This window comes from Cannabis sativa, chromosome 5 (genome assembly GCF_029168945.1).
Source record: "Cannabis sativa cultivar Pink pepper isolate KNU-18-1 chromosome 5, ASM2916894v1, whole genome shotgun sequence".
NCBI classification, from domain to species: domain Eukaryota; kingdom Viridiplantae; phylum Streptophyta; class Magnoliopsida; order Rosales; family Cannabaceae; genus Cannabis; species Cannabis sativa.
The window spans coordinates 8,258,474-8,272,231 of NC_083605.1; the positions used below are offsets into that span (position 1 = coordinate 8,258,474).

General features: G+C 33.2%; 3 protein-coding genes across 3 annotated transcripts; 1 reads left to right on the forward strand and 2 right to left on the reverse strand.

The window, feature by feature from the left end:
- Positions 1-125: 125 nt before the first annotated feature.
- Positions 126-3,876, reverse strand: LOC115717231 (protein SGT1 homolog B). The gene is made up of 10 exons (XM_030646203.2): positions 3,496-3,876; positions 2,981-3,050; positions 2,517-2,641; positions 2,198-2,336; positions 1,945-2,041; positions 1,787-1,852; positions 1,027-1,168; positions 794-876; positions 605-709; positions 126-500 (listed from the first exon to the last, which is right to left on the reverse strand). Exons 1-10 carry the CDS (start codon positions 3,653-3,655, stop codon positions 393-395), a joined length of 1,095 nt encoding a protein of 364 aa, XP_030502063.2. The 5' UTR covers positions 3,656-3,876; the 3' UTR covers positions 126-392.
- Positions 3,877-6,409: 2,533 nt separating this feature from the next.
- Positions 6,410-9,505, forward strand: LOC115716312 (pentatricopeptide repeat-containing protein At5g52850, chloroplastic). The gene has a single exon (XM_030645072.2). The coding sequence runs from the start codon at positions 6,506-6,508 to the stop codon at positions 9,242-9,244; it is 2,739 nt and encodes a 912-aa protein (XP_030500932.2). The 5' UTR covers positions 6,410-6,505; the 3' UTR covers positions 9,245-9,505.
- Positions 9,506-10,701: 1,196 nt separating this feature from the next.
- LOC115716313 (probable NADH dehydrogenase [ubiquinone] 1 alpha subcomplex subunit 5, mitochondrial) lies at positions 10,702-12,734 on the reverse strand. Its single transcript, XM_030645073.2, has 2 exons — positions 12,248-12,734; positions 10,702-11,301 (listed from the first exon to the last, which is right to left on the reverse strand). Exons 1-2 carry the CDS (start codon positions 12,558-12,560, stop codon positions 11,087-11,089), a joined length of 528 nt encoding a protein of 175 aa, XP_030500933.2. The 5' UTR covers positions 12,561-12,734; the 3' UTR covers positions 10,702-11,086.
- Between the last annotated feature and the right edge of the window lie 1,024 nt (positions 12,735-13,758).

Below are 13,758 nucleotides of genomic sequence, written 5' to 3' on the forward strand. Positions count from 1 at the left end.
ATTAAAATAATCCATGTACATATACACTGGTGGAAAAAGACTCCAAATTAAAAATAATCATTAGAAGACAATATTCTCTTTCATACTAAAAATGATATTGCTTAATAGCCCAGATAAGAACCGAATGAACAAAATAAGTACAGATTTAAATTTCAAACAGAATTAAGAAAAAGATATTGACACTTAAGAACAAGTTAAAGACTAGAAAAGGGAAAAAAATGTTAAGTACATGGATAATCACAGGAACAATGTGATGAAAAACTTGAACAAGACATGCAAGCAAACCATCCATTAAGAGAAAATAAATCATATTTGATAAGCAATGTCCTCAACAAAATCGACATGCTTGCAAAAACAATCATATCCAATGCAACAAATAGAGCATCCATCGCTTAGTACTCCCACTTCTTCAATTCCATACCATCGGGAGGGCTTCCCTCCACCTTCTTCGAACCGACTTCCTTCCAATTTGTCGACAGCACAGTTCCATGAGACTCCACCTGTACATGATGATCAATAGGAAATAGATGATCTAATATAACAAAGCAATTGGCGCATAGAATAGATTCAAGAGTTAAAAAGATTTAAGACGAGTGAGTCTTACGAATGATTTGCTCATGGCTCTTCTTGTGTCCTCGTCAGCATCTTGATATATATCCCGGAAGAATTTGTTCAAAGCTGCATCGCCATCCAGCTTCTCGTCCTTTTCCTGATGTCAAAATCAGAACATGGAGTGTAAAAAAAAAAGCACTTGTGAAGGAGATCAATGTAAATTAAACAGGTAAAGGCAGACCTGTTTCTTCATTTCAGCCTCGAGCTTGTCCCAATCTACCTTAGATTTTGATGATGGGTAAGTTGGCCTTTCAGTTATAGCCACTGCAAATTTGGCCACATGAATTGAACTTACTGATAATGAGTGTGTGCATACTATTGATGATAAGCACAATAAAAAACTTCAAGCAACAATTCTTTATAATGGATGTATGATCTTGTCAAAGACCATGCAAATGAACAGTCTGTGCGTACCTGACGATGAAGGTTTGACCCTTTGATGAACAGCACTATCTTTGCTGAATTCAAGTGATGCCCACTGTATTGCTTCAGCCTTTGCAAGCCGAATCTCAACTTTAGTTGACAAAACATCATATCTGCATTTCTCAGGTATAATCTGCATGAGGCAAAAGTTTATGTAAGCATTCCGTGCTAAAGAAAACCAAACCAACCAAATAAACAAATGGCAGAAAAACAAAATCATTAGACATGCATAACGCAAAAGGAGTTTAAGTTCCAGAGCCTCCCAACCCGAACATTAATCAAAATTAAATTTCAGAAAGGTATATAAACTATGGCTCCAGCATACAAGGCACTACATAAAACGAAATCGTTAGACATGCATGACGCAAAAGGAGTTTAATTTCCAGAATCTCCCAACGCAAACATAATTAAAATTAAGTTTCAGAATGGTAAAATCTGAACTATTGCCCCAGCATATAAAGCAATATATAATTGAAGTAATTCCTACATTTAGTTTAAGGATAAAATGCCAACAATATCCCTATTATATCAAAATAAAATAACTGTAATTGGAAAACACTAACATGTAATATTTATTTTCAGTAGAATTACTATAATCCTAGTTTGCTTTTTGTTCATCAACTAATCAGATATATGGTTGTAATAATCTAGTACTTAATAGTTGATAAAAAAACTGTTATAATTAATTGCTGGTAACCAATTAAAGTGAAGAGATAATAAATTATTATAGCCTCATTAAAATAGTCTTTACCTTTCCAAACAAGCGAGTCTGTAAATGATATGAATCCTCCCCAGGAACATCAATGCTAACACTTAGCTAGAAACAAAAGGCGAAAATTCAGAGATCTAACACAAAGAAAAAGCATAAGGCATGATAAATGAAAACAGGAACAGTAGTACAAATCATACTATTTGTTCACCAAAATCGACTGAAACATTTTTAGCAGGTACACCCTTAGCAAATATTGTCACTACCACTTCTTCTGGCTTTTGGTAGTGTTCATGCCTGCAGAGATTTGAACCCATAATGATTAGATATTTATCTCTTACATCTGGAAATTCCCATAAGGGGGAGGAGGTGGAAGTACTGTACAACTATAAAAATACTAATTAAAAGTTGAAAACCATATCACTTGTAAGAACGCATCAAAAGCAAACATGCCTGTATTTTGGTTTAGCAGGTGTAACTGTCACCTCAGTGGGAGAGTTGTCGACAGCAACAACAGGCTGAACATCTTCTATAGACACACTTGTGCTACTCGTTGTCTCCAATAATTTCTGTTGTAGATCACTAGTTTCCTCTGAATTGATATGAAAATCCATAAACAAAGGGTCATTGAAATTTTCTTCATATGCAATTCTATACCCTAAAAACTTTGTTCCTTCCAAAATGCATCCATTCCCAACAATAGCACATTCTTTAATATCACTATTTACATATATCACAAAAAGGTGTAAGAATGTAACAAGAAACTACCAACCTGCTATACGCTGATCACATTCTTTAATCAAATTAGTAAATCTAGCATCTCCTGGAGCCAAAGAAGCTCCCTTTTCCAAGGCTACCTTGGCAGTCTGATATTCTTCAAGCTTGATGCAAGCATTTCTACAGAACAGTGAGAAAAAGAGTTGCAGAGACTTATCAAACTCACAACTAAATAGAAACCCCTTCTACAGGACAAAAGATGTCATGCCAACTACCTTCAACTACTACTCTCTTTCTTTTTCTTTGACAAAAACAACTACTACTATCTTCAAATTGTCAAGAAGGCCACGTATAGAAATACAATTCATCAATTAACAAGTATAATTTACATGACACAAGCAATAAAAGCAAACATGAACTTGCTAAAGTTAATCCACAAAAGAGTTTAAACATTTACAATAGTTTATAATAATTAAGTCCAACACAAATACTCAGAATGTGAAACGTTCAACTACACACCCTTTTCGCAGGTAGGCTTTTGCATTTAACGGTTCCAACTCAATCGCCCTGTTTGCATCTGCAACAGCCTCTGAATAGCATTCACCAACAAAAGTACAGCAACAAGAAGAACATTAGCACATTTTGAATAACATTCCATACTAAATATCTTATCAGCACAAAAGGAAAAAAAAAAACTAAATCACATATGATTTTGGGTTTGTGAATTTTTTTAAAAAAAAATTTAATCACAAGTACATGGGTCACTGTTCATAAAAGTGAGATCGAAACCCGAGTCTAAAAGAGTATGAATTCGCCAATCTATTAGGAACAAACGAACAATAAATATCCATAAAAAAAAATAAAAAAAACATATACGTATATACACAAGAACCAAGCCTCTGAGTAACACGAGCAGTGAGTCAACCGTTATGACGACCACCAAAAAAACAAAAAAAAAATGAAGAAAAAAAAAAGAGTAAAGGAAGTACAAGGTCTAATAAACAGCATGAAATTGGGAGGAAGTGGAGGGTCACCAGTGAAATTGTCGAGTTTGATATTGGCCTGGGCACGGTCGAGATAAAGGTCGGGTTTGGTGGGGCAAACATCGATTGCTTGGGAGAGGAGGTCGTGGGCGAGTTGGAAGTGATCATCAATAAAAGCCTCCTTGGCCTGTTTTTCGAGATCGGAATCCATATCGACGGGAGTAGAAAGGTGTAGAAGTAGAAAAAGGCGCTGGTTTTTTCTTTGAGTTATTAGAGAGAGAAACAGAAAGAGAAAGAGAAGACTTCAAATAAAAAAAGAGACTAACTTGACTTGACGAGGTGGCTCTACACATTCCAAACCAATCAATCCCCTAATTAATATATATTCTTTTAAAAAAAAAATATTTCCTAATATATGAATTATATTTGTTTCCTACAACCTATGAATTTACATATTAATTGTTATTTGTCATACGTACAAATTAAATATCATTTTTTTTTTTATTTAAGCGTTTATATATTACATTACATAATTTGAGACTCCAACCCAAGACCTCCAACACACACGCACCCTCCTATGGCCACTTGAGCTAACCTCAAGAATATCACCCTTTTATATAAGTTTAATAATTCATAAACATACCATAATTACAATGTATTGCAACTAAAAGTTTCAAATAATTAAAATAATAACATTTTTAAGTAATAAAATAAAACAAAATATCATAAAAATAAATACACAAAACATATAATATGTATTATATTTTTTTTCATATTTTTTATTATATAAATAAATAATAATTTTTTAAGATATATAAATGTAATTGGATTGCATCGATTTGTAATTGAATTTTGAGATTGACATCCACAAACCGATCTAATCCAATTAGAATTCAATCCAATTCAATTGTAATTGGATTGGATTGGATTGAATCAGTTCGGTTCAATTAGATTGGATGTTGCCCAAACCTTTTAATACAACTTTTATTTAAAAAAATAAGAGAATTATCTTATATATTATTTTTTAATTTATGATTTGAGTTGCTATAGTAGTTTTTACGTAAGTTGTTATATGAATTTTGGTTGCAATTTAAATTGCTATGTTAGTTGTTATGTGGGTTGCTATATGGATTTCCGTAAAAATACCAAAAAAATGGTTTCAAAGTGTAAAAATAAAAAATAAAAAAAATAAAAAAATCCTTAAGAAATATATATTTTAAAAAAAATTGACTTTTATTAATTTAATTTTCCTTTTCTGTTCTTATATTTTATCTTTTATATTTTACTTTAAATTTATATTTTTTAATTCATTTTTACGATAATTTTTTTCTTACATCTTTTGTTGTTTTTTCTTCTTCTTTTTCCTCTGACTTAGGTTTCTTCCGAAATTGAAATTAAACTTGCAACACATATCGCAACTCTTAACAAACCATATTGTAATCTCACCCCCTTTCATCTTCTTCCTATGAGTCATTCTTTCTCTCCGTGATTGTTCAATGGCCACAACGTAAAACTTCTATTGATTTCTAAAACAAAACTGAAGTGACAGCTAATATCGCAACCCAAATCACAACCTTAAACTATCATCAAATCATATCGCAATCTCAGTCATGCCCTAGTTGCAATCTAAATTGCAAGACCACTATGTGAAATTTTTATTAATCTCTGAAATTGATATTGTAACCCAAATAACAACCCTAAATTACCATAAACTCATATTGTAATCTTTCAATCATGCTCTAGTCGCAATCTAAATCACAACCCTAAATCACCATCAAATCATATGACAATCTCATATATGCCTCATCATACATAATCCAAATTGCAACCTTTCTTCTTCCTCTTCTCAAGTCATTCCTCGTCATTGTAATTTTACAAAATAAATGACGGTGGTTAATTCTGTTAGAGTTAGTTAATTCTCTGTTATTGGTTGTTACTAACTAACTGTTGTAACTAACTCTATCTTCTCACTTCATAACATATATAAACTATTGTTGTGTAGTTGTAATAAATGAGATTCATCTTTGATCTTCATCACCTTTGTTGATCTTTGTTCTCTTTCCTTCTTCTTCTTCTTTTCTCTGTTTTGTTCTTCTTCATTCTTTTTTCAATGGCTAAGAGATCTCACATGGTATCAGAGTCGTGGCCAATGTTGCTACCAGCAACAAGGACAGAACCAATTCTAGCGTTTGAGGCAATTTTAGAGCTCAACAGAAATAGAGAAAATAGCAATGCTTCTCCAGTCTATTTTAACTGCAACCTTTCGATTAGACTGAATGACCACAACTACCTACTATGGCGACAACAGATTCTTTGCTGCCATAAGAGGTAATTGTCTTCAACCTTACATTCAAGAATCATCTTCTCCTCCTCAATTTCTTTCTAAAAATGATTGTACCTCGAATACCCTGTATACTTGGACTGGGAAGTTCAAGATCAATTACTAATGTCTTGGCTTCTTTCTTCCATGACCGAGAGTCTCCTAACAAGAATGGTAGGATGCAACAACTCAAGTCAGATCTAGAGCACACTTGAAAAATATTTTACACTTCAGGTTTTTGCCAAGATCTTGGAGTTTCGCGCCAAACCATTCAACCTCGCCAACCTAACTCATTTTTTCTAATTGCAATTTGAGGTTTGCGTTGGGATTAGTAAATAAAGTTAATATTAGAGTACTTGGTTTTGTGACTTGTTCTATTAAAAACAAGGGCTAAATTTATGGTAAAAAAATTAAATATAACAATCTACCACTCTAATATTAAATTTATTTACAATTTCATAAAAACACTATTACCCCTTCTAATACTTTAAACTAATTTTTTATTTATACCTAATATTTTTAAGCAGAACACTATATTCCTTAAAAAAAATAGCCAAAATTATAAAAAAGAAAAAACGATCAAAACTTCAAGTAAAACTAATAATAATACATGACTCAAATATTTTAAAAGAAAGAGTTAGAGCATCCCATACAAAAGGCATATCTCAATCTAACATTAACTTGTATTACATACATAAAGCTTTGTTTTTTATTTTTTGTAGACTTGAGTCGACAAATAAAATGTGTAAGGTGAAAGACCACCAATTATTGAGGACCTTGTTGAAACTGAAAGTGAACAACACGTTGTTCAACAAAAACGAAACTCAGTGTTTTGAAGAAACATGTTTGAGGATTGTTTCATCATGCAACTCACAGTCCTTGGAACAAGGTTTGTGTGTCCACACCCCACTTATCAAACTGGGTCTTCAAGGTAACATGCTTTTAAGCAACAATCTCTTGTCTCTTTATGCTAAATGCTTTGGACCACAACAAGCACATTACTTGTTTGATGAAATGCCTTATAGAGATGTTGTAACTTGGACTGGTTTACTTTCTGCTTATTCAAGAGCTGACAAACATTGTATGACCCTTGAGTTGTTTGATTCCATGATAGCTTCTGGGGAAACCCCAAATGAGTTTACTTTCTCTAGTGTTTTACGTTCATGTTCTGCCCTTGGTGAATTCTATTTGGGGACTCACATTCACAACTATATTGTAAAACTTGGGTTAGAGACGAACACAGTTTTGCTCACCTCCTTGATTGATTTTTATGCCAAGTGTGGTTATACCGAGGAAGCTCATAATGTGTTTAGAAATATGGATAAGGGTAATACTATAACTTGGACAACAATGATTTCTTCATTGCTCCAAGCTCAAAAATGGAGTCTGGCTTTGAAACATTATATTGATATGATCAATGCCCAAGTTCCTCCAAACGAGTTCACTTTTGTGAAACTTTTAGAGGCTTCCTGTTATCTAGAGTCACATTATGGGAAACTGCTACATGCCCATTTAATAACTCGGGGAATAACTTTGAGTTTGATGCTGAAAACAGCTCTTGTGAATATGTATTCGAGTTCCAAGAGGATGAAAGATGCCATTAAGGTCTTACATCTCACCCCTGAATATGATGTCGTGCTATGGACCTCTGTTATTTCCGGTTACACTAATGACTTGAAAATCAAGGAGGTTGTTTCTGCAATGCAGGAGATGGAGATCTTGGGAATTAAGCCAAATAGTTTCACGTATTCTAACATACTAAAGGCTTGTGCAACTGTTTTGTTATTCGAATTAGGAAAGCAAATACACTCGCTGGCTTTCAGGACTGGCTTGGAGGCTAATGTTTCTGTTGGAAATGCACTAGTTGAAATGTATATGAAATGTTCCAACTTCGTCGAAGATGGTTTCAGAGTCTTTAGGGGAATAACCTCACCAAACGTTATCTCTTGGACGTCTTTGATTGCTGGTTTTGCTGATCATGGTTTTGAACGAGATTCTTTCCAGTTTTTCCTGCAGATGCAAGCCATGGGAGTAGAACCGAATTCTTATACTCTTGTTGTCCTCCTTCGTGCCTGTAGTACCGATAAATCAATGAGTCGAATGTTAAAGCTTCATGGATACATACTTAAAGCTAAAGCATTTTCTGATGTAATGGTTGGAAATGCTCTTGTAGATACTTATGCTTCTGTAGGTATGGTAAATGATTCATGGAAAGTAACAAAAAGACTGAAGCACAGAGACATTATCACATACACAAATTTAGTGGCCCGAATGAACAAGTTGGGAAATCACCAAATGGTATTGAATGTCATCAAGCACATGAAGGATGACGAAATTGAGATGGACGGATTTAGCTTATCAAGTTTTTTGTCTGCGTCAGTGGCCTTAGCAGCAATCAAAATTGGGAAGCAACTCCATTGTTATTCAATAAAATCGGGTTTCAGCAGCTGGACTTCAGTTTCCAACAGTTTGGTTGACTTGTACTGGAAATGTGGTTATGCAGAAGATGGTTACAGAGCTTTTAGAGAAATTTCAGATCCAGATGTTATATCATGGAATGGATTAATTTCTGGATTGGCATCAAATGGGTACATCAACTCGGCTCTTTCTGCCTTGGAAGACATGAGGTTAGCAGGACTGAAACCTGATTCCATCACATTCCTGTCTGTACTTTTTGCTTGCAGCCGAGGTGGGTTGGTTGATTTAGGCCTTGATTATTTTCATTCAATGAGAAATAAGCATGGTATAACCCCAGAGCTTGGTCACTATGCTTGTTTAGTGGATCTACTTGGCCGAGCTGGGCAGCTAGAGGACGCTTTGGAAGTCATTGACAACATGCCATTTAAGCCAGATCCTTTAATATACAAAACATTATTGGGTTCTTGCAAACTCCATGGCAACTTGACTCTAGCTGAAGATATGGCAAGACGAGGTCTTGAACTTGATCCGTCTGACCCAGTTTTCTACACAGTCCTTGCAAACTTGTACGATGAACTGGGTCGATCCAACTTAGGCAAGAAGACACGCCAGCTGATGGAAGATAGAGGGGTGAGGAAGAATCCCGGGCAATGCTGTATTGAGAATGGAAACAAGGTTCATATCTTCGACGCAGGAGATAGGTCACATCCACAGATGACAGACATTCATGACAAAATATTGTCACTTACAAAGGAGTTGAAGAGACAAGGTTACACATTACAAGACACAGAAGGTTCATCTTATCATAGTGAGAAATTAGCTGTTGTGTTTGGTCTTCTCAATACTCCATCTAAGGCTACAATACACATAAGCAAGGATATTCGTATCTGCAGTGAATGTCATGACTTCATAATGCTGCTAACTCGATTTATTGATAGGGATGTTATTTTTAGAGATGGGAACCGAATCCATGCTTTTAAGAGAGGTGAGTGCTCGTGCAGAGCCTGCTATCAACATAGTTTTCATGAGAAAAAAATGTACAGTGCTGCTTTGCTTGGATAGTCACCTCTCTTGAGATCATGAGGTCAGAATTCCTCATATTTTGAGTATTTCTTATCCTTATCAATACATTGCATACACTGCTTGTGTATGTTTACAAAATGCAAGAACATTTTTCAAGAAGAAAACAAGAGTTTATTCTTTTGAATGTGAGAGGCTCACTGTTTAACAATATATTTATATTTTGTACCTGGAAAAAAGATAACATAGATGTATATGGAAGAAAATTCACATATATATGTTTGGCTGATTCCTAATCTGTAATCCAACCAAAGTCACTAACCATTTCTCTTTTCTTTCTTTGTTTTTTTTTCTTTTCTTTTTTTATTTTTTTTTTGTGTGTGTATTAGTAAGGTAATAGAGCTTCAAGTATTTTACATTTACTTAATTAATAGACGAAACTCATTAGTAGTTCATTTTGTTACACTTCTATAAAATTCCGTTCCATTCAAAATTTGTTGATTACAGTCAAATATAATTATAAAGGTTACATTTTTTAATAACTTGCTATGATAAGTCACTAACAGATAATTTTTTTTATTTTTAGACTTAAGTTAAGTATATACTTAAAATAAATTAATTTTTTAATTAACATATTTAATAAAACTTTTTTTGAAAATTAATATTTATAATTTTTTTATTTTAAAAAAAAATAAATAAAATTAATTTAGTACCAAATTACAAGTAATATATTAATTATTTTTAGTAAGTTTTTAAATTAATCACAACCGTCTAATAATAATAATAATTAAAAGTAAACGTAATTATTATGATTATATATTTGATGTAATCATTAAAATCTCTTCTTATATTATATTCTTATTATTAAAATTAGTGACTTTTTTTTTTCCTTTTTATTGAAGTTTTTCGGTTAGAAAAAAAAAATTAAGAAAAAATAATGCACATATAATTATTACATATCCATTTTAATATTTAATTTATTTTTTTACTAATTTTTTCTTAATGTCAAGATTAAGTACTATAGTTTTTTTATTTTTTTTGTTAAAGTCCGAGATTTACTAGTTAGTTAATTATTTAACATTATTTGTAACAATTTTTACATTTGACTTAACAACAAAGAATGAATTATTACAATTTTTAGTGAATTAATATAACAAAGAAGACAATATGCTACACTTCGATTATTTCACCTACGCTTGTTTGAACTTTAAACAAAAAAGAAAAGCACTGAATAGACTTTGATGTTATCACTTTTTTCCACTCAGCCTTCTCAGTGATCAAAAACCAAGGCAGCTTTATAAAACTTCACTGCAATTTTCAACTAACTAATTTCCCTAAATTATTCCATGAAGCAAATATCTATTTAATGAAAAAGACCAAATTACACATTTATCTCATAACTTAGTTAACTATAAAATTTATCACAAAGTAATTTACTTTCATATATGAAAAATTTATTCTTATTGTACTCCTTGAAAGATACCAAAAGTCAATTCATAAGGCAAATAAAAATACCGGAATGGCTTTTAGATAAATTAGCTAGCTTAAAAATACCAAGCTTCAGTCAGTGAAAAATGGAAGGTGCATCTCCTCTCTCCCTCTCTACATCCACAATATAAATTCAAGATATGAAGAATCCTTGTCCTGGCCGCATACTTGTTTAGGGTACGAAAATATGGTAAAAGCGAGCAAATCTTGCATCGCATTTCTTGTTTTGGGTACAATGCAATGGCAGAAATCAGCAATGAAAGAAAAATAAGATGATGCAAGGCCATTTCAAGTAATAGATTATTAAAAACTCAAGCTTTATGTCCAGCAATTTAAACTCAAAAGAGAACACAAACAAGATGTTGAAGATTCTTGGACATACATGCTGCTATTACTTTACTCCTTTGATAGTGACTCACTAGAGGTGGCTGCAGGTGGAGATACAGGTGGAGGTGGCGTCCTTGTCGAAGATTCTTGAAGGGACTCCAGTGTTTTGTAGAAGTCTTCTGGAAGAGGACCGGGTCGATGTAGAGGTACATGTTTTGGAACTGGTGCATCATTCTCAATCACCTCGCATTCATAGTCATCTGGAACACCCCAGGGATCCCACTCTGCAAAGCCAGTACGGAATTACAGCAACAACAAAAAACAATCACCACCACTAACTGTTATTGAACTATTAAATGGACTGAAAACTTTTCAACATGATACAGTAGTACTAAGCTAATCTTAAAACTTAAATTTCCTTGCGTATTAGAATTTTAAATTGTAAAGATCGGTCAACAACAGAACATATTATAATCAGACATTGATATATCTCATTTCAAAGCAATCAAGGCAACTGATACACTTTTTTAAGAAAAAGGCAAAGAACAACGGTAACTGGCAAGGCATCATTTCAAACCAGAACCCGATAGAACTTTTTGATCAAATCTACTAGTTAATTATTCTTCTAAGTCGAATTTAGTTATACAAAGATCACATATTCAATGGTTTTCAGAGTTATGATTTTATTTGCTACACAACAAACTAGGTTAAATGAAATAAACATTTAGGCTGATCAAAAATAACCTGCACAATTGAAAGTGATCTTGCAAAATGTAATACTAAAATATTGCAACTAAAGAAATCCAATAATCTCCAAGACTCATACAACTATTTCAGCCAGATAATTTCAATTCTTCTTATCAAGCTAAAGTGCAGGCCAACGGAGAACAAAGCACAAATATATAACAAAGACTAATTCATCACCTTATTTCATTTCCACCATTTTCATCTCTAAATTTCTCATACTGGGATAATGGTGTCCTCCTAATCTTCAATATTAATTCACCTAATCATTTCAATTTCAGTTCTCTTCTTTCTCCCTTTATAAACATCAACTTTCAAATATAACAAATTTCGCAGTAATGCGGATTGAATACAATCATTGAAATTGTCAGGATCAGTAAAGTTTCAAATATCAATTATTTGTTCAACCAATTTCAAAATCAAGAGATCAAGCATCAAACAAAGAATCAAAATTTAGGGTTTAAAAATGAAATTATATTCACAGACCAATCATCTTTCCGATCAAGGTGAGCTCATCGCGCGCCTCCTCGATAAGCTCCTCAACCTGGCCACAGGCAAGTCGCTTCTCGATGACCTCCCAATCTTCTTCTTCCTCACAAACCTTGAGACGTTGTCGTGTGAAGTGCTCCACAGCCTTGCGATAACCCTCATCCGCTGGTATGGCCTCAACCTCTTTTAGGGTTTTGTTGTAGAGCTCGATGAGGACCTGCCTAGCATTGGGGACCACATCCAAACCGACGATTCCCGTCGTTTGCTTCACCCTGGCCAATAATGGCCGTCCGATCACTCGTAGGAACATCTCTTTCGGGTCTCTCTCGGTGATGATCTGAATCTCAGTCTCAGATGGTGTCGCAGACTTTCACAGACAGAGTCAGTTCAAGTTTAGAGAGAAGAAGGTCGGTACTACTGAGAATGGGTCCATTTGGACCATTGGGCCTCCTTTCTCTATGGGTCAACTCAACTGGACCATGTAATGTTAGAGCCCACATTCAATGGGCTAAAGCCCAATTTTATGCCTTACGTTTTAGTTTGGGAATTTTGCAATGGAAAAAAAATGGGGTAAGTTGAAAAATGCCTCTTTTATTAATCAATTAACCAAATTTGCCTCTAATTTTATATTTATTTGAAACATACCTTTTTTTATATGTATTGTACCCAAAATACCCTGACATAAGAGAGTCACATGGAGAATATCTTGAAGTGACAGGGGCAAAATTGGTACAATGTTTAAAAAAATAGGTAAAAATGATAGACTTTAAAAAAAAGAGTAAAAATAAAAGAGGATAATATAAAAAGGGTATAGAGTGTAATTTCCTCGAAAGAAATTGAGAAATTTACATTCATACTGTGTTTTTTAATAGGATTATTTCACAAATACACAAAAACAACAAAAAAAATTACAAAATACGGTTTCACTTTTTTTTTTTTTGTTGTTTGTGATTGAAATAAGTTTCTTTGTAGTTATTATTTTGGGGGAATTTTCACTCATCTATGTATTTTGCTCATTTTAATTTTTTTTGTTATTATATATTTCATACTCTATGTTTTTTATTGTATACATATTTTTTATCTTTGTTAACGGTTGTTTTATTGTTGTTCATACTTATTTTTTGAGTCAATATTTTTAAAAAGTTAAATACATGTTACCACAAACCCATTATTTATTGCTTTTCTCATCTTCATCGTATTCAATAACTTTCTTCCTCTTGTAAAGCTTCTTTTTTTTTAGTTTTTTTCCTTCATTTGTTTGAAAAATTAATCCACATTTTTCTAATTGTGGTTACCAACGATTGTTAAGTTAGCTTTTACCATTTCGAATCAGTTTATATTTTTTTTAACAAAGAAAGTGACAAAGGTATTTAACTTTTTTTTTTTTACAAAAATAGAGAAAGTGACTGGTATTTGTTGAATGACCATAACGACCACAAACCTAGCAAGTTGGTTTGGGTTCATTGAATCGACCACCACGACGTCTTCCACCATTGTTTCTGCCACCT

Bases quoted from the DNA above. Each gene is read 5' to 3' on its own strand.
- LOC115717231 (XM_030646203.2), bottom strand. From the start codon at position 3,655: ATGGATTCCGATCTCGAAAAACAGGCCAAGGAGGCTTTTATTGATGAT. The intron at 3,051-3,495 runs GTGACCCTCCAC...AATGCTATTCAG, and splicing joins CAAACTCGACAATTTCACTG to AGGCTGTTGCAGATGCAAAC. The intron at 2,042-2,197 runs GCATGTTTGCTT...AAATCTCTGCAG, and splicing joins CCTGCTAAACCAAAATACAG to GCATGAACACTACCAAAAGC.
- LOC115716312 (XM_030645072.2), top strand. From the start codon at position 6,506: ATGTGTAAGGTGAAAGACCACCAATTATTGAGGACCTTGTTGAAACTG.
- LOC115716313 (XM_030645073.2), bottom strand. From the start codon at position 12,560: ATGTTCCTACGAGTGATCGGACGGCCATTATTGGCCAGGGTGAAGCAA. The intron at 11,302-12,247 runs GTCTGTGAATAT...CTGGCTTTGCAG, and splicing joins CTTGATCGGAAAGATGATTG to AGTGGGATCCCTGGGGTGTT.